This window comes from Periophthalmus magnuspinnatus, chromosome 11, assembly GCF_009829125.3.
Source record: "Periophthalmus magnuspinnatus isolate fPerMag1 chromosome 11, fPerMag1.2.pri, whole genome shotgun sequence".
Taxonomy (NCBI): domain Eukaryota; kingdom Metazoa; phylum Chordata; class Actinopteri; order Gobiiformes; family Gobiidae; genus Periophthalmus; species Periophthalmus magnuspinnatus.
Window position 1 is genome coordinate 15,660,782 of NC_047136.2, and position 24,788 is coordinate 15,685,569.

Genomic DNA, 24,788 nt, shown 5'->3' on the forward strand with positions numbered 1-24,788 from the left:
AACAGTTATTTAATTTGATTAAGTTTAGGTCTTTGGGATATGAAACGTTACTCCCACCCCATTACAAAATGCTGAACACTTAAGGAGTGCAGTGCCAGCGCAGTTAAATAATTCGTATGGTAAAAAGCAATTTAAATGGCTAATTAACTAATTATCAATTCTATTTAATATTAAATTGTAAAAATGATTAGCTTTCACTACTAATTACTTATTTTAAAAAAGTAATTCCAAAGCGAGACCTTTCCTTTTCTGATAACAGTTTTTTGGGTACTAGTGATGCAAGAAAAGCAGAGACATACATTCATACCTAGCACTATGTGGAGGTTGGTCTTCAACCTGTCTATGAAGTAGTTGTACATGGACAGTGGTGTGGTGTCGATCTTTTTTCCCTCTATGCGAGCGATCCCCTGCATCTTCTCAATAATGTCAGCGCGCTCGTCTGCTGCGAAGATGTTAGGCACGTCCCCGGTGTTTAGAAGCATGTTTATATCTTCTAACATGGCCTCGTCTTTGATTTGACTGTCATTGAACAGGAAGACCAGACTTCTCCCCTCCACCCCAGTTCTGAGCATGATTCTCTTAAGGTCGTCTCTCCAGTCAGTCATGCTGTAGTTCTTCGTGAGCTCAATTTGGAACAGGATGTAGTCATTTATGAAAGTGCCCAGTTTAGTAGAGCTCTGCCTGCCAATAGGGTTGTGAAAAGTATTGAAAATCAAATACTAATCAATAATAAAACTAGTATTGAAAGTAGATACTCATTTGAGTAGGTATCGACTAAAAAAGTCACATTCACAGAACAGAAATGAACCTTTCCTGAATAGCTTTAGAATGACCTTGAGATGTGACAGTATAAGAACACATGGTAATATAAAAGAAACTACTATTAATTAAAGAAGACATATTGTGCAACAAGTCCACTCACTACAGTGTTAGAAAAAAGTGCCCAATGGTAGCTGACGTCGCCACAAATGTCACAACAAAGAGTTATGCAGCTGTCGGCACCTCCTATGGATATAAACAATGGCAGATTTTTTTTATTTGTTACAAAAAAGACTACACACTGCTATGTGTATCACTGATTAAGAAAATAATATTGGAGAAAGAAGTAAGTAAAGGACAGTGGACATGCACTGGTGGCGGTGAAAACAGGGGTAGGTTGAAGCAATGATGTCTTGAATTCAGAAGAATAAATATTACTAAAACATTCACGAATCACTCTAAATCAGGGATCTCAAACTTGTGTGATGATTTCTAATTTCTAATAGTGCCTATAAAATGCACAAGACAATTTGAACTATCCATCCATTCATTTTCTTATGCTTATCTAAGGCCAGGTTGTGGGGCCAGCAGTCTAAGGAGTCCAGCAGTACAGACTTCCCTCACCCCAAACACTTCCTCCAACTCGTGTGGTGGGACCTCAAGGCATTCCCAGTCCAGACATAGTCCCTCTAGCGCGCCTCCAACTGCTACGCAATGTTACAGATCTCAATAGGACTCCTTCTTCAGCCTATCAGCATCCCTCACTTCCAGGGTCCACCACCGGGTTCGGGGGTTGCTGCCATGACAGCCACCCCAGACCTTAGGACCACAACTACGAGCAGCCACATTGACAATAAAGGCAGAGAACATCATTAAGTTGGACTCCAGGTCCCCAGCCTCCTCCGCGATCTGAGAGAAGCTCTCCTGGAGGTGTGAGTTGAAGACCCTGCTGATAGAAGGCTTCGCCAGACATTCCCAACAGATCTTCACGATACGGTTGAGTCTGCCATGTCCTGACTGACAGCTCTGCCCCTCTCTTCACTTGAGCACCCAAGACACGCGGCCGAAGGTCAGATGACGCAACCACAAAATCAATCATCGACCTCGGGCCTAGAGTGTCCTGGTGCCACGAGCACTGATGGACACCCCTGTACTTGAACACTGTGTTTGTTAAGGACAAACTGAGACTAGTACAGAAGTCCACTGTTCGGGTTCAGATCAGGGAGGCCATTCTTCCTTTTCACCCCTCTCCAAGTGTCACTGTTGCTGCCCACGTAGGTTTTGATCACCCTAAATACATCTTTGAGAGGGTAAATAACATAGTTAAAAGCTCTGAAAAGTTGATTTTGCACAATAGGTCTGCTTTAATGTTGAGAATCCCATTCTATTGTCTAAATAAAGAGTATTTTAATTACCATTGTGGCATCCGAATTGGTACTGAATATCAAGTATAGAAATCAGTTTTGAAATTTTACTATTGTGACAACATTACCTGCCCGATCCTCCAATTCCGACCAACAGGAGGTGTCCGTTGTCTTGCTTGAGAACTCGACAGATGCGGGACACATGCTCTATGGCGAACTTGAACATGACCAGAGCCATGGGAGCCTTTGTGCAGCTGTTATACTCATCCAAGTAGAACTCCATCACCTCCTGCAGGGCGTGGAGGTCTGTAATCTCGTCATAGGCTCTGGTGTCAGTGTCAGGTTTGGCGTAGTCCCCAAAAAACAGGCTGCGGATGTGCTCGTCCCTGATCTTTCCGTCTGGGCTGAGGTGACTGAGGAGCTGTAAGAAAATGTACATTTGACCAAAAAAACTGTTGTAGTAATAGTAGGTATGAGTTAAAGGTGCTGTACCTGATTTTTACAGTTTTAAATTGTGACAAACAGATCTAGTTCATTTTAAATTTATATCATTTACATCATATTGTAGAGGTCCAAAGTTATTCTTCACTTTCCTTATGCATTCCGAGCATCCTAATTATTGACAGCAAAGAGTTTATAAGCGCAAAACATTCTGATGAGTTCAAAATTTTAAAGTGGAATGAAAGTGAAACTGAATACTGAAAATCTGGTAAACAAAGTTTTTATTCTGAACAAAGTATTTTTCAGAAAAGATGTCCTCTGGATTTCAGAGATGCACGCTATAAATAAGCAGCTCTGATTAGATTTTGAATCCATCACTGACAAAACATCGAATATTTGTGGATTTCCTGTTTGTGTAGACAGACTTATATGGTTCCTTTGCTCCACCAGACAAATGTGATTGTGACCATGTGCATTCAGAGATAAAGAAAATAATTGCTGTATACTGTACGTATGGGGTATCTTATATTGAAAACTACACTAGAGTAAATTTGTTATATTCCATGTACCTACCTTGTCTACAGTCTGTTTAAAGTAAGCTGACGTCCTCTCTTTGACTATGTTGAAAAAAGCCTCCTTGTCTTCATCATTGATGAGTCTGTCCTGGAAAACTCGATAGACCTCATGAATCCACAGGCGGATCAGTTTGTCACCATCCTATCACAAAATATACATTTAATCAAACTGTGTGAACAGTAAGACAAAAGTCAAGTAAAGTTGTGTGGACTGACCTGTATGTGTGTGTGTGGAGCCAGCAGCACTCCTTTGATGACTCGGGCAAAGTCTCTCAGGTTAAAGATGTAGTGAGACTTAGATGGAGTGGGCAGGAACACCTCTATAGCATCTTTATACACAGCCAGAGTGGCCTGCACCATCATCTTCCCCAGTCTGTACAAAGACTTACATGTCAGTAATGGTGAAGAAATGTAAAAAATCTACATGAAGAATCAGACAATTCATTGTACGACACAAGCCGGTAAGCCTATTGCAGTATAGATTATATACTTTAAAAAAATAGAGATTTTGATATCTTCACATTTTCTAAAAGGAAAATTCACAAATGTTTAACCTCATAAACGGCTGTGTCCAACTTACACGCTAGCCCCTATTATTCACTCCATAGGCCCGGACTATATGGGGCGCTCAATAACAGTGCAATTTGGACACTAAGCTCACTACTTTTCCTGGCCATGGGTCATGTGATGGTGTGTTAAAACAGCACCTCTATCTGCTTTCTTTCAATTGTGTATCATCTAAATTACATTGACAGCCTATGTTGTAAGCCTAAGTAATCTGATGTTCAGTGTTTCATAATTGTTGAAACACTTTAAGAACAGTGCTAATACACTATGACATCAAATTTAATGTTCATTAGCCAGAAAATACAATGCTATGTTACAATATTTAGGCTGTATTTACTGGTCCACCAACCTACCTGTAGAACGAAGCGTCAAAGCCTTTGCTGAAATGCCAGTCTGTGATGGCACTGAAGATCTTTGTGAGAGTCTCGTCATCAAAGGAGTCAAAAGAGATCACATTCAGGTGACGGGTGAACCGGCCTGGAGGTTAGGACATCCACACAACTTCAGAGGTACAATATTTAATCTATGAGAAGTGCAGACTCAGAGGTGGGTAGTACTCAGTTACAGTCACTTCAGTAACTTTTTTAAAAAAATCTTACTTTTTAGAGTTATTTCTAGCAGCATACTTTTACTCCTACTAGTGTAAGATTTTTATTCAAGTAACAGTACTCTTACTTGAGTAAAATATTTGGTTATTCTTGAGTTAAGTTTCTTATATCCTTCAAATAGATTTAGTTTTTCTTATTTTTGTGCCTATTCAAAATACCACATTTTGTGCATTATTTAATGTTTTGTCCTTCAAATTACATTACATAACTGCAAATTATATATCAGATATAATGTCTAGACAGTTGCTCTTACTTGAGTAATTTCTTGGACCATTATTTTACTTATTTTTGAATAATATTATTCTGAAGTAAGATTACTCTTATTTGACAACAATTTTTGGCTACTTTACCCACCTCTAAGTGCAGTGAGGTAATAACTACCTGTAATGTCATTCTTGCCACCACCGGGGGGCCCCATTGCAGACATGAAGAGCACATCCACAATGTTGATCCTGGAGGTGTCCTTTTTGTCATACCAGTGCTGGTGGTCGATCCACTGTCTCAGCAGCTCAATGGGAGGCTGTGCTCCATAGATCTCTTTTGCTGGCATGTTTAGGTCATCTGTGAGAGCAATTTAAAATAAGAAGGACAAATAATCTATTAGAAATCTCTTTGAATTTAACAAACCTCAAAGGTTATAAACATAATTATTGCTGAATTGAGTTCCTACATACTAGAAGAACATATTGGTTTAAATAAATGAATTGCACAATAAAATAAAATGAAATCACATTATGTAAAATGTTTATGTTGACATTTCTGTATCAGAAGCTAGCCTACTGTATTTTGTGGATGATCATAAATGTTTGAGAACATCTAAAGGGCCTCTACCTGATTTACATTTATTCTTATCAACATAAATGCTCTTTACATCATGCATAGTTTGGTAAAAGCTGCTAAATAAGAAAAGGATTGAGAAAAATATTAAAGTAAAATTGTATCTACTCATTTTACATTGGAATTTCATAGGTAATAACTAACACAAAAGCAACTGACATGGTAACTTCTTTCACTGAATGAGGTACATTGTTATTAACAATGATGGGAAATCAACTGCTTGACACTCTCATTTACTTGATTCTCTGTGGAAGAGTTAATGATTATGAGGAAAAAACTGCATAACACGATCCCAGACAGTTGCTTCTATGTCATGGTGCAATACCATAGTGATAAAAATGGCTAAGTGGGTGGGGCTAAAAGTTCAAATAAAAAAATATTCTTGACTCATGGTTTGAACTCAGGTACAGGCCCTTTAAATGTGCACTATGTAACTTCTTATGAGGAGAGTACACCGCTTATTTGTCTCCATGAAGATGTTATTACTTTGCTTGGAATGTTTCCCTTTTTGTCATTTAACATATTACATTTTTGTCATTTAACATATTACATTATAAAGGAGCCAAGCAGGCAAGACTACCAGGCCATGTTACAGGTAAAGGCTGTGTTGAGGCAACCCTGAAAACATGTTTTACAAGATATCTGTGTAAAAAAAAAAAAAAGTAACATTTACGTTATTTAACGTTTTGCCCAGTTGACAGATTTAATATTTTCTTTTGCTATGTTTTACACGATATTTTGAGCCACAAAAGCACTTGTTACATAGGGCACCATTAAGATAAGTCATCACAGTTGTATGTTCTCATTACTAATAGTGCATAATATACTGGCAACATTAAGGACATTTTAAAACCATGATACTAATAACAAAGCACTGACCCACATAGATGACACACTTCTTGCCCACTGGGGGCCCGAACACGCCTTTCCGTCGACGGTCCAGTTTGGCCATGATGATGTCTTGTGTCTGATTGGCCGAGGTGCGTGCAGAGAAGTTGATGCAGTTGGGAGTGTATTTTTCCTTGGGCAGTTTGACCAGGAAATCATTGTTGATAACAGATTTGCCAGTTCCAGTGGGCCCCACGAACAGCATGGGTACCTCATGGGTCAGGTAAGTGTGCAGGAAAAACAGCTGTCGGGCAGTCTCCATGGTGGGAATGATCAAGTCTGATACCTGGGATAGGAGATATAGACAGGGAGGGTATAGCAATTTCATCTTCCTAGTGTTAAAAAGGAAAAGATCCGGATTGAGAGCAAAAAAGGTGTAATAATTGTAAATGGCATCTTGGGTCAAATTTGGTGTATTAAATGACATTTAAATACACCAAACCACACATTGGCAGCGGTAGCGGCTGAGAATTCTAACAATGTCGGCTGTAATGAGCAAACTTTGTCGGCGTTTCAGAGATTGTAGATTATTGTTGTGTACTGGGATGTACAGATTATCAAGAGTAAAACAAAGCCTGAGCCTTTTACCCGATTAATTTAAGTGCCCGAATGACAGTAGAAGTGGATTTATGAAGTTAAACGGGCTAGTAGCTAAACAAGCCGTAAATTAATTAAGCAACAAATGTATTTTTGCATTGGTATTAGGCATTGGTATTAGGTATTTGGTTTTATTTGAATTATTTAACCATTGTATCATAATGGGTCAAAACATGTATGTCTGCTAATTTGCATAATGTAAATTAACTGCTTATAAATGTCGATGGTGGAAAAATAAAATCATTAAATAAAATCAACCCAATGTTTTTCAGTTGTTTAAAAGTACCGGTAAATCACATGTATTGCAGATTTACGCCATCTATACTTTTTCAAATAACACCATGCCAGGTGCCCTGCTGGGGGTTGGGCACTGAATTGCCATTTTAAACATTACTCACATTTGCTTTGGGTGAGACTGTGTTCTCTGCTGTGGTGATAGAATCCATCCAAACGTTCCAATGACCCTGTCCATCCATATGGAAGTAGTAATCATATACTGAACCTTCAAAACAAATAAAGTATTATTTCATCTCACAGTCTTAGTTTTGCTCTTATTGCACACAAACATGTACACAAACTTAATCAGTTCTGTTAACATTTAAAAATGATTTTGTGGCTTGTGAGTTTTTACCATTTCATGTGTAAAATCTGTTACAAAAAAATAAATCTCTGCACAGGTTAGGTTGTCTTGAATTCAGAATATTTTCATAATACTTTTTGGTATATTTCATTGTATTAAAGGACACACTGACTAACTACAAAAAAGCTTGTATAAGTAAAATTTCAAACATTATAGGACTTTCTGGGCCAACAACCAATAAAAAAACGATATTTGGAAGCCAACATCTGATCCATGGATTGGCGCTGATGTCTGATACCTGTATCAGTATCGGTGCATCCCTATTTTTTTGCATCCCTATTTTATTTTGACACAGTTTCACTTGTAGATTAAAGCATGTAATGTCTTTGTTTGTTAATAGTTGAAATGACTGAGTCAAAAAATATATTAAGATATCGCAATAATATCGATATTACAGTTCTTAACAACCATCTCACAAAATTTTCCAGTATCATGTAAACCCTGCACCTCTCTCGGGGAACAGGTTGTTCTTCTTGAGTTTAACACTCCTGGGCCGTGGGTGCTCTTTGCTTGTGCCCAGGATCAGGTCCCTGTAGAAGAGGTCAAACTTCTTGCGGCTGTCTCCAGTGATGGTTCCTCCCAGAGTCCACACCACTGCAAACAGGAAGAGACCCTGCAACCACATGGTGATCTGCTGGCTGGACATGGCACAGTCACCTTCAAGGTTGGACTTTGGTATTTCATCTGGGGAAAAAAATAAACATTAAGTAGGAAGCAAAAGACAAAGTTTAAATCTGTCAACTGGACAAATTGTTGTAGGAGTGAAGCCGTTTTGCTGCTCATCCAAGTCGCTCCTTAGTTCTGGTCAGATAGCTGGTGGACACTGAAGGGAGGGGCTAACTACACTGAAACTGTAAACAGCTATTGTCTCCAGTTTCAGGCCCCCATTAGATGTCTTAGGAGCCTCATCTATCCCCCATCTATGAGTCCATCCTCAGACCCAAACAAATAAAACAATAGCAGGGTTGTTAAAGGTTGAATAGGGTAGTTTCAGGTGAAACCGGGGGCAAAAGAGGTTTACAGTTTCAGCGTAGTTAGCCCCTCCTTTCAGATAGATATAAGGCAGTATCCACCAGCAATCTGACCAGAACTGAAGAAGCGGCTTGGATGAGCAGTGAAAGGTCTTCACTTCTACAACAATTTGTCCAGTTGACAGATTTAAACATTGTCCTTTGCTATGGATCAGACCTGGATGACTGAGGGATTACACAGACATTAAGGAAGAAGATAAGGTGAGTCACACTACCAGTTAAAAATGTAGACACACTATTTCATTTATGTTTCTTCTTTATTTTCATGACTATTTACATTGTAGATTCTCAATGAAGTAGTATTCAAGTCATGATACTAAAATTACAAACACCAACACCACGATGATAATAAAAACACTTTTTATTTAGACAATAGATTGTAATTTTCAGCATTAAATTGTAGTACTTTCTTTTTACATTACCATGTGGCTTTTAATAATGTAAAGGTATTGGTGATATCATGAATTTGAATAAGGTAAACAATAAATAAATTCTAAATCATTTAAACATCTCAGATTTTTGATCACTGCTTTACACACAGGCACACCTTTGACTGCTTTGCCTTCTGGCACACCTATAGTTGAGTTAACTTTTTTTTGCTACATCATTCTATATATCTAGCTTCATATATTTGATGCCTTCTGTGTATATTTAAAATGTAGAAAGTAGTAAACATAAAGAAAAGAAAAAACACTGAATGAGAAGGTGTGTCTAAACTTTTGACTGGTAGTGCAGTGGATGGGACTTACCCAAGAGACAAGAGTACAGCCTCATTAAACTATAAGCCAAATGAATGGGCGACGTTTGGATAAAGAAGTGGCACTCTCTGTCAATAAAGTCGAGGCACGCAGGAACCAACCAATCAAAGAGGTCCACTATCTGTGACAAAGGTAACATAATAAACTGTGTTAGTTGCTTATGTTGTTACAAAATGTGAAAGACAAACACAGAAAAAATGGCACATTTTTATGGTGCAAAAACAGTAAAATATCTACCATATACTATGTAAATAATATATATGCTTGAAGGTAAAAGTCATTCAATCCTTTTTTCATTGCACAAAAAACAGCATTGCAGCCAGCAGAGGGTGCAAGTGGCACATGTCATGCCCTGCGGACTGTATAGGCAGGCTGCACAGGCAATTACTCTACAAAATTTAAATTAGATTAATCGATAAATTTTTTTTTTTAAATCGATAGTTGCAGCCCTATCAATACTTTAATGAGTTTATCGATACTTTAAATCTAGTCTATAATCTATCTAGTTTCGATACTAGTTTTTGTATCTGACTTTTGATACTTTTGTCAACCCTAAGGACAATATCCTTAAATGTTCAAAAAGTAAATTTAGCAGAATTGGGCCTGTTAGACCTTAACCCTGTAAATTGTGTTGTGAGGTGAGTGAGTGTTCACCAGCTCTCTGTGCTCTGCATCCAGGCTCTGTGGCAGAGTGTTCATGTAGGAGTCTCTGAGAGGGGCCCAGCCTAGCTGATGGGGCTCCATGTAGATCATACCACATCTGGAGGGTTGCATCCAAACGACATACAGAACATGAATGCTTTTCATCATTATTAATACAACAACTTGTTTTATTGTTATTATTACACTGAAGGAGCTTATTCACTACATATTATAAAACATTAAAGTGTATATGACAGGTTTTCATGTTTTTGTAATTATGATTTGGTTTGGTGGGATAATACCCGTGGTCAATATTTATCATAGTTTTACATCAATTTGTGCAAAAAAAAAGTTGGGAAGAAAAGCTGTGAGTTCAAACGTTTTTGAGAATAGAACACATTTTTCTGACAGATTAAACATTGATTTAAGAAATTAAAGGTGTTGTCATCTACTTTTATTAGTCTAATCATAACTACTTTGCAATTTGTTACCATTTTGGTTGCCAGGTAACAGAACTGGAAATAAAATTATAAGTTTCACCAGAATGAAAACAAAAATTAAAGAAAACTAGGCAAATTTTTTTTAAATAAAATCTTAAACATAAAGATCAGAAACCAAATTACTTTTATTCATCTCCAAGGGGAAATTTTTTTCATTAGAGATAAACAGCTGGCAAGCAGGAAAAATACAGTTATAAGGTCCCCTCACCTACTGACAGTGGCTGGAGAGGCCTGCTCCAGATCTGCTGGTTCAAAGATTAAACTCATCTTGGGACTCATCTGAATGATCTCTCCACTCATCAGACACAACTAGGATAAAAACAATATTTTGTGTACTGTAGGTCTATGATATTTAAACTCTACTCCATTTTAAAAACAAAGAAACTAAATGTAATGTATTCCTACCAAAACAAAATGCAATTACTTTTTAAGTTTTACTTTCAGGATTATAACTACACTACATATAACATAACTACATTATAACTACCCAGACAAGTACCGGTATGAAGAACACAAAAACAAAAACTAGATATTGACAAAACGTAACTAGAGCTAAAGGGAGGATTTGAGGATTTTAATATTTTAAGCTTCAGCATATTTGAATTTTAAATATTTGTCAAACTTTAGCAATATATGCCTTTAGTTTTCTGCATAATCGGTAGGCCTATTCCTTAAGCCCCACTTACACATATAGCCTGACTTGGGAATTTCCCTGCATTTTATCTGAACAGGGTCATTTGTGAACAAAGCCAAAATTGAGTTCCCTACATTTTATAATATGGTAATTTCCCAGGTAAATTAATGGGAATATGCAGGGAAGGTTTATGTGTGAATAAAGCCAGAAAATACACAGTACCAAAGCCTGGTTTCCTCGATTATGAGCTTGGGTTCCAAGTTACGAGCTTGGTTTCCTGGTTATGCTACATGATTATATTCCATTGCCAAATGCCAGTTGTGAACAGAGCAGATCTGGCAATGTTCTTCTGCATGGGGTGACAAAATTTCACTGAATTCCATTAATGTCGAGCCAACTAAAACATGAGCTGACAATGCTTTCAGGTCAGTAAAGAAGCCCAACATGGTCAGATTGTGTTAAAATCTAACCTGCAGTGTCTCCAGTTAGCACAACACCCCTAGGGAATGCTGATGACATAAACTGCAAAGTTTTAATATAGTTTCCCTTTATCTCACATCTCTACCTTCTTGTTGTCGTCCAGTACAGTGTTCATATTCTCGATCCACACAGCGTCGATGGGCCCGTCAAAGATGATCCACTGGCGGTCGTCAGAGGTAGAGATCGCCTGGTTCCTGTAGGAAGTAGCCAGGACTCCATTTGACCACTCATGACTGACCGCATCAAAACACCCGTACAGCTGCCCCATGGTGATGGATTTGGGGTTAATGATGCAGTAGTTTACAGCAAACTCTTCCATCTGGTTTTCTATGAGATAGAGAGAGCTCAAGCTGAGAGAGCTGTGAGACAAAACTGAAATATAGCATTTTCAAAACAATAAAAGAGTGACATGGTGATCTAAATATGTGCTAGCAGTTATATCTGCTCTTTAATGAGTGGTGGTAGGCATTTAACACAGATTGGCAGCATAGACTGTATAAAAAGCCTCTTTCCCATTGGCACAGTTTGCTTGGGGCCACCTTAGAATGACTCTGTTTGGTCCCTCCAGCCAAGTTGTGTTTCCATGCTTTGGACATGGCTCCAGGTCCAGGGGCAGAGCTCTGCTACGCATGACAATGACGTCATCGTTTCGATGCATATCAGCCCAACATATAAAGTTGCCATTACTGGAAATATGGCGATTTATCACATCAAGTCAGAATTTATTGTTATTTTATGTTTATATCTGCTTTTTGCACTTGCGGCCTGTTGCTAACGAGAGAGACCACTAACCAAGAGGTACTTGGAATGGTTTCAGATTCAAATAAGTTTCAATTAATAACATTTCAATAAAAAGGGTTATTGTTCTTGTAGAATGAATGAGTGTCTGAGTGTCCAAAAACGGTGCTATATAAATCTGATAAATTGTTATTGCCAGTATTACCTTTGTGCAAGTCTCCAAGAGCAGCAGCAAGGACTTTGTAGGCTGAGGTCTTTCCTCCCAGTGGGTCTCCAACAATCATGAATCCATGTCGCACCAACATCATCTCATATACCTACAGTGTTAGACAACTATGTCAATGAAAAGATGCAGCTCCAAATGAATAAGAAGTAGTTTCATATATGATTCTCTACAACAAAAGGATGCAGCTTTGATTTAAGCTATTTCATTTTCATATTAAATTTACAGCAGACACCAGAATTCAGTAAAAACAAAAACAAAACAAAAAACATTAAATAAAAGTCTCTACACATGATCAAATCTACACACCATTTTCACAATATTCTTCTTATGCATCTTTTATAGGACTTCAAATGGAAGCAGTAATGTTAGATTAGAACCAGTTAATGTTATACACAAAAGTGAAATACCTGAATGATTTTGCCAATGAACCAGGGCACAGGCTGTAGTTTGAGCTTTCTGATATTGTTGTCCAGAGCTTTAACGAGGAGATCATAGTCTGGTTTGGGAAGGACTACACCAGGAAACAAATCAGAGATGATACCCTGAACAACCAGAAGACAAGCAAAGTTAGAACCATCGTACAACCAAAGCCGGGCTGCAACTGATATCAATCATGTCTGCTATTTGGGAATCCTGTAAACACAAGCACTCCTCAGTAAGAACTGAAGAGCTCCACCATGAACAAGACCATTTCATACAGTTTCCCTTTCATTTACTCATTTTACCACTTTTACAAACTGCCCCCCCATCTGAATACATTGTAAATTGTTTAGTAGCAAAAAAAAGTTGATTTAGTGTTTAACCCCACTTTGAATGTTATCAGAACTTTCCTTCAATCAAAACCGTGTTCTCACCTGAAAGAGGGGTACATCTTGGGCTAAAAACTTGGCCATGTTGACATCCATGAGTGCCCTGAGCAGCAGCACACTCTCGTTCTCTTGGGGATACTTGAGTTTGAGGTTCCCTGCGGCGGTCAGCACAGACTTGACTGCTCTCATGCCATAGTCATAGTGATGCTGTGAGGAGAGCTGCTCCGAACATAACCGGTACGTGGCTACAATCTTCTGAGCCAGACTGGGGGAAAATTAAAGAACATATGGCAAGCTAATTTTCCTAAGACATTGTTAACATAATTATTTTAAAATGCATAATACAAAATTTTTTGCCAAGTTTCTTCAATTTTCTTATTTTTTTATTTTATTTTGGTGAAGTTGAAGTATAATTTTATTTGGATATAGGATGCAGATATGACATGTAGAGGTAATTCCATAACTGTTACCTAGCAACTATAATGTTAACAAAATACAAAACTTGTCTAAACTGCATAAAAGTTACGATTAGACTAATAAAAATATTTTTTTTTTAAAAGTTAAATGTGTTAAAAGTGGGTTTAAACTATTTTCTACTCTTTACCTGATTTTCTTGTTTTCGATGTCCGGTGCAAACTAAATATTTAGCAGAAATGTAGACTTTCATATTTGTTATTAGACTGTAACAGCTCTTTCACATTTTAGACAATAGAAAATGTCATTCCTATTTGCCACCGACTAATATAGTTCCAAAGATTGTGATGTCATCTGCATAACCTCTATCCTGTTAACAACTCACTTCTGCTTCTTGTATTTTTGTATCTTTTGTAAAAAAAACTTAACTTAACTTAATTTAAAATATGTACTTTAACTCAAATAAAAATTGAAAATTGAGTGAACTATTTAAAATGTCTTAATACTTGCGAGATTCAATGAAGCCCATAGAGTACAGTGAAATTTCTCCAATAAGACCATAATCTGGCACCATCATAGCCACAGTGCGAAAAAGGGCCTAGAATAGAAGACAAAGACAAACAAACAAAAAATAATAGATGAAGCAGACCAAGTACTCATCCTTTTTGTATTTTTAACATAATATTAGAACATATTATGAGTAAAAGGAACTGTATGTAGTCTGCACTCTTATTCTGTTTTTTTTAAAAAAAAGGGTTCTGCAATCACAACTGAACCTGGGTTGCCACTGCCTTAACCTGCAGATACTGGACAAATGCAAGTTTTTCTCATTCTAACAAACAGGTTATGCCTCATGTGAAAGCTCAGGACTTCCAGAATTTTCTCACTGAGCTGCAGAGGCTGCACTAGCACTGATTAATGATTGGCTACAGGTGCTGGGGTTTAGGTATTGACGATTCAGATCAGAGAGAGTCCTTTTAGGTTAAAACCAACTGGTTTTCAGCATTGAAACTGGCAACCCAAATGAGAGACTCATGTGAGCCTCATTCTGTTTTATGATTGGATAATTGTCTTGATTGGGTTTTTTTTGGTTTTTTTTCCTGGGACATCTTAAACTCGGAATATGGTCTATTGTGGTTCACTTGTTGTCATGTCTATGTGCACTTTTGGTTTGTCTGTGTTTCTTTAAATTTCCTGTTTTTGACCTGCCTTAGGACAACGGGTGTAAAGTAGCTATTGTGCTAATTCCGGCATATTTACATTGATGCTGTTTGTTGACATGTTGATTAATATGCACTGTCCTAATTAAAATAAATAAATAAAATAAAATGAAATAAAATAAATAAAAACCAAAAAAATGTTTTTTTATAATTAAGAATAAATCAGCATTTGGGGCTTTGGGCTTTGTATATATTGTAACTGTAGTCAGTTTCAGTGAGTGGTCAGTCTTCTTAATAAAGTGTATATTATCTATGTCTTTCAGGTACAGTCGTACCTTGAGATTGTCGGGCAGCTCAGCTCTCCCAGCATATCCAGGGTTCATGGTGATGAAGACGGAACAGGTGGGATTCAGGGAGAGCTCTGTCCCCTCAAACATGAACTTTTTCAGATTTTTAGCTATAGCCTGTTGTATGCACAGGACCTGCTGGGCCACCACGGACAGCACCTCCACCTGACACAAGGGGAGTAGATGAGGCAAATCAGATCAATAGACACTATATAAAGGGCAACAGTGGCAGGACATTTGTGATTCTGGAAGTAAAATTCCGATTTAATGTTAATTGTATCAGATTAGTTTGTCGTCTCCATGGTGAACCTTTGAATTTGGAAAGACAAGTGGAACAAACTCCAGGCATAGTACCCTTAGACTAGAGCAAATGACCCTCTTAAAAATATTTTGAATTTTAAAGAGGGGTGGGTATTACACTTCTATAGGGTATTAACTGCTAATGCATAACATATTTAGATCACCATGTTACCTTCTATTGTTTTGAAAAAGATATATTTTCACTCTCCCCTCAGAGTGCTGTCACATCAGCGTGCATTCTGCTAATGAAACTTCTGCTCATCCTCTCAGGTTTTTGAAGTTGTAGCGTATTGTTTTATACCATGCTTTTGTATATATATGGAAAAGTTTCGTGTGGAACATGGGTGATGTAGGTTTATGGGGCGAGCCTTGGACAAAATCATACTGCTAACTGTAAGGAGGGTTCAAATAGGGCCTGGGAGACATCGCTAGATTACTCAAATATGTGGATCACATCTAAAACCTCTTCAGGCATGTTTTTGATCAGGGGATAACATTATAACACGGTAGAAAGTCAAATTTGCATAATATTCTCTCTTTAAAAACCAACATGTTACTTGAATTGAATGTTTTGTTAATGCTCTCAAGGGCCCTGTTTTTGCATAGACTGGAACCTTGACGGGAAATGAAAAAGTTTGAATTGTAAAGTTATCAATACATTTTACACTTGAAATCATGTTACCCTCCTTTCACTATGTATTTTTAAACAAAAGTCTATAGAAAAAATTATGGGAATTTTACTTCTACCTAATGTGACATTATTTACAGATCATACATTGTCTCACTCATACCTCAATTCGGTTGAACTCATCAAAGCAAGCCCAGGCTCCAGACTGAGCAAGTCCTTTAAAGAACTTGCTCATGGCTTTGTAATCCAGGCCATCTGAGCAGTTAAACACCACACACTGGACACAAATAACACACCGTTATAACTTCACATTACATTTAGGGAAAAAACTCAAATAGATTGGGTTAATGTGACACATTCACAACATTGTAGAATCCCATAGTTTAAAAATGAGCTATAGGACAGGTCAGAATTCTATGGTGGAATTTGTTGTTTAACTGTCAGATTGCTGATTAGTTGACCTGACAAAGTTCAATGCCTTCTTTGTCAGTATAAATAAACAAAAGTGAAATCATACTGTCATAACAGCCTCAGAAAGTGGTGCAATTTTCCAAAAGTGTGATTGTTGCCAACTGAAAGGACTTAAGGCCATGAACCTAATATTGCAAGTTTGTGGACCCAATCCTCCCAAAATAATCAAAGGTTTGTGGATTTTATTTTGAATACTTCTTTCATAAACAGTAAATCTCCTACTATAGGGTTATATAGGCCCCTACCATGTGACCTTAAAATTCTAGAACATGAACGCTACCTATTCCTGGATACCTGTTTGGCCAAAGCTTTTGCCAAGTCCTTAGTGGTCTCAGTTTTCCCTGTTCCAGCTGGACCCTCAGGAGCTCCCCCAAGGTTCAGCTTCAGAGCCCCCATCAGAGTCCTGCACAAGTGAAACAAGGTGGTTAGTGGTACAGGACAACAAAGTTTACTAAAATACAGTTAAGATCATTGCATTATTATATTATGTTACATTATAAAATTTAGCTAAAAACCTTTTGGCAATTTTTAGATTTAAAATTTTACTTCCTGGTTGGATCATAGGTCACACTAGGGAATTCTATAACTGTTACCTAGCAACCATGTCTGGGCAAAACTCTAAGTAATGTACACAGAAAGATTAAATTAAAAGAAGCTTAGACATTATTTGTTGAAATAATATCTAAAGACATGTATTTCTGTATATTGTGCCTAACTTTTGCTGACTAAGCACCAGCACTTTCATGTTGGGGTTTATGTGTGTCTACTGTTTACAGAAATAAATATTAAACTATTGAATGAATTGGAACTACTACTGTTTTATCATTATCAACTAAATAAAAATATATTTTGCCACTACAGCTGCTTTGTTCATTGTCTTAGCCATACTTGCCAGAGTGTTTTAAAGGGGACCATAGTCTTTCGTGTTACACAAGTACAGTCTGAAAAGCCCACTTCTTCATTTACAGTTCCACTCAGAAGTGTACCTGTAACAGCGATCCGTGAGTGGGGTGATGACCAAGCGAGGGGAGTTGCCTAAATATTCATATCCGTATTTGAGACAAGTGGTGATCATCCGGAGCATTACTTCTCCATCCTCCCAGAAGTAACGCAGCTGAGAGATCCATGCAAAGTCGTTGAGCGAGGAGACCTTGTCCTGGGACAATTTGGTCACAACATCTCGTGCTGTACGGATCCAGGGATAGAGGTGTATCATTTGTGACTTTCATTATGTAACAAACTGGTTCTTGAGTTTACCATGTACATCTATGACAGTGAGGGCTCCGAGGGTCATCCTAGCTCCTCCTGATAACTTCCCTCGCACCAGGTCCACTATGTCAGCTATTTGAGCATTGCACTGATCTACATAGGCCTAAGAAGGAAAATAGATATGTCTATGAGGAAATATAAGGACAGAATTCCAATATACTGTTCTCTAGAGATTTTCAAATGAAATGAACAGATAACTCATGGAAAACATTGTTAAAAAAGTCTATATAATGTATAGTATACAAGTATCGTAATGTATATATAAATATATACATTCTCTTTAAAATGACCTTGATAATTGACCACAATCCCAAGGATTTAAAATAATTCAGTTCAATTTATATGCACTCCTATCTTCTATAATAAAAAAATTATACCAATCTTAGCAGGAATTTACAACTTTATTCTATTTGTTTTGTTTTTAGAAGAATAGTAAGGCTGCAAGATAATGGAAAAGATCTTGGGTTTTTAAGGCTGTTTAAAAACCCAAGATCTCCTTAGGCTGTTTAATACTGCAATATCGTTGCCTGGCAGATCCAGACTGATACCTCTATGTATTTTTTAATACAGATTGATATCAGTCTGTTCCCCAAGCCCTCTGTTGTGTCTAAAGCCCAGTCAAACATGATTGTGCAATCAGAAGAACAAAGGAGCTCATTAATCATAGATCATTTATGAATAAAATCAACTGCAAATCATAAAATCATTGATTCTGCAGAAATACGCAATGTTTTTCAGCTCCTGTAATATTTTTTTTCTTGATTTTTTCTGATACCAGTGTCCCTGATTGGTTAATCCACCTGTCAATCATGCCCATCTGAACTTGGGCAGGGTCACCAGGCTCACATCGTCTTAAAATATTGGAGCGTGTATTCTAGATTTCAGGCAAGCAATATCAATGTTATTGCAATATTTCATTATATACACAATAATGAGTTCAGTTGATATGGGCATGTCAAGTCAAACAGTCAAAAAAAAAACAAAAAACTTACCATAGACAAAACTAAGATGAAATCATGGCTTATTTAGCACTTAACTAAGTAAAATAAATAAAATCTGCCTTCATCCTTAAAGGTGTCAGCCAATATTACAATATAAACAGTTTATAATGTGTGTTCAGCCCTAAAGAATAGTAAAAAAAATATAAATAGGACTTGTATTCAAGGGAGAGACACCTATGATTAAAAACATTTTTTTTAAAGTCTGAGGCAAATTGATTACGGTAATCATGCAAAATGTCTGCACAAACATATGTTTAAAAGTGCGATACATTTGTACACATATCGACTGTAACACAAACCGGTAAAGTGTTTTTCTGGATAGCTTCAGACACTTCACTGGTCCAGAATATGGAGGAGGCACAGATGACGACTTGGCCCGGCCACTGCAGCACCCACTTCTTTCGAGGTAACTAAAGCAAAGAGATGAAAGATTGATGAGCAGGATAATGTTTATGCGTATAGTCCAAGGTGGTGAAAACACGTGCAGAGGAAGTATACACTGTATGTCCTATCTCTGCATACTGTGTAAGGTCCTGATGTAGAGGAAGTATAAAGTGTGTGTCCAACCTCTGCATACAGTGTAAGGTCCTGGTGTAGTGGAAGTATAAAGTGTGTGTCCTACATCTGCATACTGTGTAAAGTCCTGTTGTAGAGGAAGTATAAAGTGTGTGTCCAACCTCTGCATACAGTGTAAGGTCCTGGTGTAGTGGAAGTATAAGGTGTATGTCCTACCTCTGCGTACTGGGTTAGGCCCTGGTAGATGACATCCCGCACACTCCGGAGCATAAGGTGCTCAACTTGCAGCAGCCACTTCTCCACCATACCCTGACAGAAGACACAAATCATCCTCAGGATTGCTGTTGGGTGCTGGGGCAAGCATAAATTTAGAAGTAATGTAAACAATTAATTGGTTCTGTGCACAACAGTGTCACTACTTCCTGGCCAGTTGTATCTCTATGAGATTTTTGCAGAGTCAAAACTAAAAACTAAAACGAAATATTTAAAGATAAGGCAAGTGGACAGCAGGTTATGGATGGATGTCACTGACAACATGTTAAAGACTAAACAAATAAGGTGTGTTTAGAAAGAGAGACGTTTGGGTCTCAGTGCTAAAGCTAATGCTAATTTTAAAACAATGCCACAAACTGAAGTAATCAACATATAAAAATAATTGGGTAGTCACAGTGAGCTAGCTAGCATACTGCTGTACACAGAGCCTAAAGGAAATATACAATATTTTTTAATCTGGTGTATATAGCATATGACCTTAGGACAGCACGAACCTTGGCTTCTGCTGGGTAGATCTTCTGGGACAGGGGCAGAGTCTCCTTCTCTGAGCTAATTATGCCTGTGATCTCCAGCTCCTCTGTGAAGTGCAGCTTGGCGATGCCCTCAAAGCATTTCTTCAGGTGGGGTTGCACACACAGAGGGTCTTTGGTCTGAGACAGGATCTCTAGCAGCTCATCATTGGACAGGAAGAAGAATCTGCAAGAGAGGCACAGCCCCCAAAATGATGGGATAGAGTCAATGTAATCTGGTTGGAATTGTGTTCATTGCTAATCACTAAATATTTAAAGTCAAAAGATCACCACATTTGCAGTCAGCTAAACTATTTTATTTTAATGTTTTGTGTATAATGTTTCTTGTTTATAAGATTAGATTGGTAGAGCATTGTCATAAGATAAGATATGCCTTTATTAGTCCCACAGTGGAGAAATTCCAGTAAACTAAAAATAGACTCTAATATAACATCTTCGTAAAGTGACTTAAGTATTGCACATAGGTATAATTGGTTTACCTTTCCTTTACAATGATACTTCCAAAACTTCGACTCATGATTATATTTTCACAGTATTATATTGGTATATCCACAATAAGTACATATTTCTTAATTATTTTCCAGCTAGTATGAAGGACTAAATACTAAATACTAAATACACAGTTTAACCAACAGTAGCTGGAAGCATAAAGTTTTCACAAACACAGATGCAGTGTTTTCAGTGTTTGTGCACACGCATGATCTCATACTCATACATGTTGGAGAAAAATATAGACCTACATATTAGAAAAGATTGATAACTGATTGCCATTTTACTTCTTAATATAATATTTCAATTCACATGTATTAAATATTGTTTAAAAATTACATGGCTGTAAAACATCTTATAAACTTTCAGAAGTTTGGCATTTTAATTAAATGGGCTTATAGTTTGTTTGATTTCATATTGGGGCCTTAATCATTTGCAGTAATGAACTCTGAAGTTATGACCTAATACAGTTATGTATGGTGTACTTCTGAATAAAAGCAGACGCAGAGACAACAGTCACAGGTGCAAACCTCACTCTTCATCCTTTCATTGCTTTATAACCCATGCACAGAGCACACTGCTTTATCTGTCAAATAAATTATGCTAACAGACTTTTTAAGTTGCATTTTCTTGCATGTCATGAAGCATTAATGCATTTCACTATCATCTAAAACTCTAATATAACTTTCTCTTGAGCTGGGATAGTTTCTGCATCTGTCCCTGTCGTGTTATCATCTGCAGAAGTGGAGCTGCTCCCGCTGTCTGTGAGCGGATCAGAGCAGAGCTGACTACAGCATAGCACAAAACATGAATCAGATCACTCTGAGTGACAGATTGGACTAGGCAGGCAAAATATGAGACACAATATGGACTTGAATTCTATGAATACAGTAGTTTCTTTTGGAGTAGTGGAATGGATTTGGTAAAACACTTGTTTTGACGATAGGTGGTTAGCATTGCATAATTTGATTGACAGGGTGGGGAGCGGCAATATAATAGTAGGGGAAACACTGCAGATATTACAGTCTACTATCGAAATTATGCATTTATTGTTCTTTTACCTTGGGAAGTAAAGTCTCTTCTGCTCCAGGTAGGTGTTGAGACCTTTCAGGATGTCGTCCAAAAACACATTGGACTCCTGCAGTCTCTCTAACATGTTGGGCTGCCCTGTTGCCACCAGCACATGTGTGTCTTTGACCTAAACAAAGACAAAAAAAGTTATGTACACAGAGGTATCAGTCTGGATCTGCCATAGAGGCCCAGAGTAAAGTGAAAAATGCTCACAGCCTCTCCAATGATGTTTTTCCAATAGCTGTCTACAATGGCGAACTTGCGTCCCTCTTCAGGCATCTGTGCTATGATGTCCTCTGAGCTGAAGATGGGCTCCAGATAAAGCCATGTGACCTGGCACTTCAACATGGAGTCCATGATGTCCTGCATGCTCAGCAGTTTCTCCTCCCAATCCTACATAAACATACCGCCCATGGTCTATGCTCTATACTATAGTCTGATCTAGGAATGTAACAATATCCAAATCTCTCAGTATGATATTTTACTCAATATTTTGTGGAGGTGAACACACTTGTGAATAAACTACTTTAGTCTTGCCAAGTCTTGTCAAATCACATTATTTGGATTATGACCGAACCAGTTTTTTCTTCATGCAATCTACTCTGAAACAAAACAAAGGATCATGGTCTATGTAGTTCCCTCTATTGCATCATAACATTATATTTAAGCAAAGATACTTGTAACTCATAATATTACTGTGAGACTTTTGGCGATACGATACCATGATATTTTGGTTATTGTTACATCCCTAGTCTGATCATTTTAAATGGTCATTTCAAATGTTAAATACGTATGTAGAAAGAAATACACTTACCTTGCATGCAGCCTCAATAGGTTTGATGAAAGGCGATCCTCGCATTGTCTGTGTCTTGATTATGTGGTCATCCAGGAGTACTTGGATATCATCCACGGCCGTCACTATATGTGTACCCTATAATAGAATGAATCATCATCACTTATAAAATTCTGTATGGTTTGTTTTTAAATAAAAACATATCTTACAGAATCCTTGTAGACATTAAATGTAAAGCAAAGTTCTGTCCATTCTTGTTTCATCTTGGCCATGTTCTTCTCAAGAGAATACTCCTTACTGGCTGAAGCGCTGAGCTCCTCCAGTCTGAGACAAAGACATATTAATGACTATTTTCATGTACAGTGAGTTGTTGTGTTGTTTTTCTGTGTATGGATTTACTGGGTGGAGAATTTGGAGAGTCCCAGGTTGAGCATTTGGAGAAGAGAGCTCTGGTCATCATGCTTTACGTGTGCACCCACAATAGAGCTGATCTACAACACAGGGTACATACATGATTCATCTGCTGCAGGGATCACAAGACAGCACACATGAGTACAGTCACTATTCTGCAGCTCAACTTCCATCATCAAAGTTTCATGCACAGTGATTGGGTATCCTGTTACTAACAAGCTGAGAGTGGAGAATCGCAGGGTATATGTGGAACTGAGGGAAATTATACCCACCATTAGGGCTGCACAAAATCAAATTAAAATTGCAATTTGAATGGACAGAATGAGCACACAAACCACAAAATAACCTGTCTAATGGGATTATTGTAGTAGTTCTTTTTTTTTTCTTTTTTCAATTTTTCTATTCTCGTGGATGTGCTTAAAAGGTGAACTGTGAACAGAATATAATTATTAAAACATAAATCACAAATCTAATCACAATCACAATTTAATATTTACCCTAAATCGTGTAGCCCTACCAACTATTCAACCTCATTCTGACAATGTGTTAAACACTTTACAAATGTGGAGAAATTTCAGAGCTTAAAAAATATTTAAAAAATGCCACTGAGTGAAATAATCTACTCCTAAAAATAATTGGGTAGTCTTTACAACCAATAAAATGTTGTTGTTATCTTAGATTTAACATTTTCATAGAAGTTAGCAATAGCATTGACACAAAAAACGGAAATATAGAAGCTATATTTAATGTCTACTTTGTAGTTGGAGACACAAACAGATGTTTATGGAATTTTAAATCAAAATCTTACATACAGTTCCTATAATTTCATAAGATAATTCAACATTGCCCATATTGTCACTTATGGCCTCTCCTATTGTCAGCCGTCTAAAGAGACAGCCATACCAGTTCCCAGTGGCGGTCCTTGATGCCGGGATTACAGATAGTGGTGAGGACAGGCAGGTGCTGCTTAAACTGGTCAATCTCGTTTTTGAAGAACTTGGCCACTCGACAGGGCCCGGGGAGGTTGGACAGAGCTTTGGTCAGCTTTTGCATGGTCCTCCACATCACATCAAGCTCATTGGCTATCTTCTCTGCATCCAGGTGTTTGAACGGACCTAATGGATTATGATGAAAATGAAACTGTGCTCCTTTGGTCATATATACTTTTTAGTAGGAGACGTAAGTGGTAGGTACCGTTCATCCAGACCTTGGACATGGTCTCGAAGTTGAGAGCCGTGGTCCACAGCTGTTCGTAAAGCTGTTTGTCTGTGATGAGAACCTGCAGCAGAGGGAACTCACTCTGCTCCCTCTCCAGCAGAGTCTGCTCTTTGTTGATGTCCTAAGAAGGGGGTACAAAACATGTTATAGAACATTCCAGTGTTTGTAAACATTCTAAAGGCCGGTACCATTCAATTTTTGCTGTCACATTAAAATGTATGGAATAGAACATTTATACCAGTACCAGGCTGTGTCCGCAACAGTTCTAAACAAGTCACTTCCAGGACAATTTTAAATAAAGCTATGATGAAATAGTCAGTGGTTTAAGTTGCATTTTTTTTCTTTGACTGAATTGAAAGTATTTTTTTAGCCTAGTGCTGTCTCCCAGTAAGCTTTTGTGCTATCTTACATAATGCTTAATGTAGTCAAATAGAGGAGAAACTAGTTGTTACATAGAATACACCATGACCCCTTATCACTCTACAGCTAGTACGTGTTTATGTCTCTATAGCCACATAGTTCCCAGTAAATAACTGCATACAAAATGCCAGAACACTCAGCAGTGACCCCATTTACACATCCACCAGAACATTGCGGGTCTACTCTGTTCACACTTAACCCAGCACTTGGCTCTCTGCACTTTGTGTCTCATAAAAATCATAGAAGTCACACCAGTGTTCTGTGCCTATTGTACACGTTTTGACGGAACGGCCGCCTTGTTGGGACAAGACACTTGAGCATTCTACTATTACACTCCTCAACAATCCACATTTTTGGGAAGATTTGGGCTTTTAAAGGCTGTG

General features: G+C 37.7%; 1 protein-coding gene across 1 annotated transcript in view; it reads right to left on the reverse strand.

Moving 5' to 3' along the window:
• The window catches only part of dnah3 (dynein axonemal heavy chain 3), a 58,474-nt gene that overhangs the window by 18,767 nt on the left and 14,919 nt on the right, over positions 1–24,788 (reverse strand). Inside the window, exons 16-47 of the mRNA XM_055225491.1 lie at positions 23,962–24,106; positions 23,671–23,882; positions 22,756–22,847; positions 22,566–22,680; positions 22,378–22,494; positions 21,777–21,956; positions 21,554–21,690; positions 19,968–20,169; positions 19,417–19,509; positions 18,984–19,094; positions 17,672–17,786; positions 17,401–17,599; positions 16,709–16,817; positions 16,107–16,220; positions 15,004–15,180; positions 14,015–14,106; positions 13,140–13,359; positions 12,693–12,827; positions 12,265–12,376; positions 11,407–11,648; positions 10,416–10,516; positions 9,720–9,825; positions 9,057–9,186; positions 7,724–7,960; positions 7,035–7,138; positions 6,031–6,325; positions 4,696–4,875; positions 4,060–4,183; positions 3,356–3,512; positions 3,138–3,281; positions 2,252–2,544; positions 308–681 (exon numbers count right to left, since the gene is read on the reverse strand). Coding sequence (XP_055081466.1) covers positions 308–681; positions 2,252–2,544; positions 3,138–3,281; positions 3,356–3,512; positions 4,060–4,183; positions 4,696–4,875; positions 6,031–6,325; positions 7,035–7,138; positions 7,724–7,960; positions 9,057–9,186; positions 9,720–9,825; positions 10,416–10,516; positions 11,407–11,648; positions 12,265–12,376; positions 12,693–12,827; positions 13,140–13,359; positions 14,015–14,106; positions 15,004–15,180; positions 16,107–16,220; positions 16,709–16,817; positions 17,401–17,599; positions 17,672–17,786; positions 18,984–19,094; positions 19,417–19,509; positions 19,968–20,169; positions 21,554–21,690; positions 21,777–21,956; positions 22,378–22,494; positions 22,566–22,680; positions 22,756–22,847; positions 23,671–23,882; positions 23,962–24,106 — 5,164 coding nt within the window. The remainder of the gene's footprint in view (positions 1–307; positions 682–2,251; positions 2,545–3,137; positions 3,282–3,355; positions 3,513–4,059; positions 4,184–4,695; positions 4,876–6,030; positions 6,326–7,034; positions 7,139–7,723; positions 7,961–9,056; positions 9,187–9,719; positions 9,826–10,415; positions 10,517–11,406; positions 11,649–12,264; positions 12,377–12,692; positions 12,828–13,139; positions 13,360–14,014; positions 14,107–15,003; positions 15,181–16,106; positions 16,221–16,708; positions 16,818–17,400; positions 17,600–17,671; positions 17,787–18,983; positions 19,095–19,416; positions 19,510–19,967; positions 20,170–21,553; positions 21,691–21,776; positions 21,957–22,377; positions 22,495–22,565; positions 22,681–22,755; positions 22,848–23,670; positions 23,883–23,961; positions 24,107–24,788) is intronic.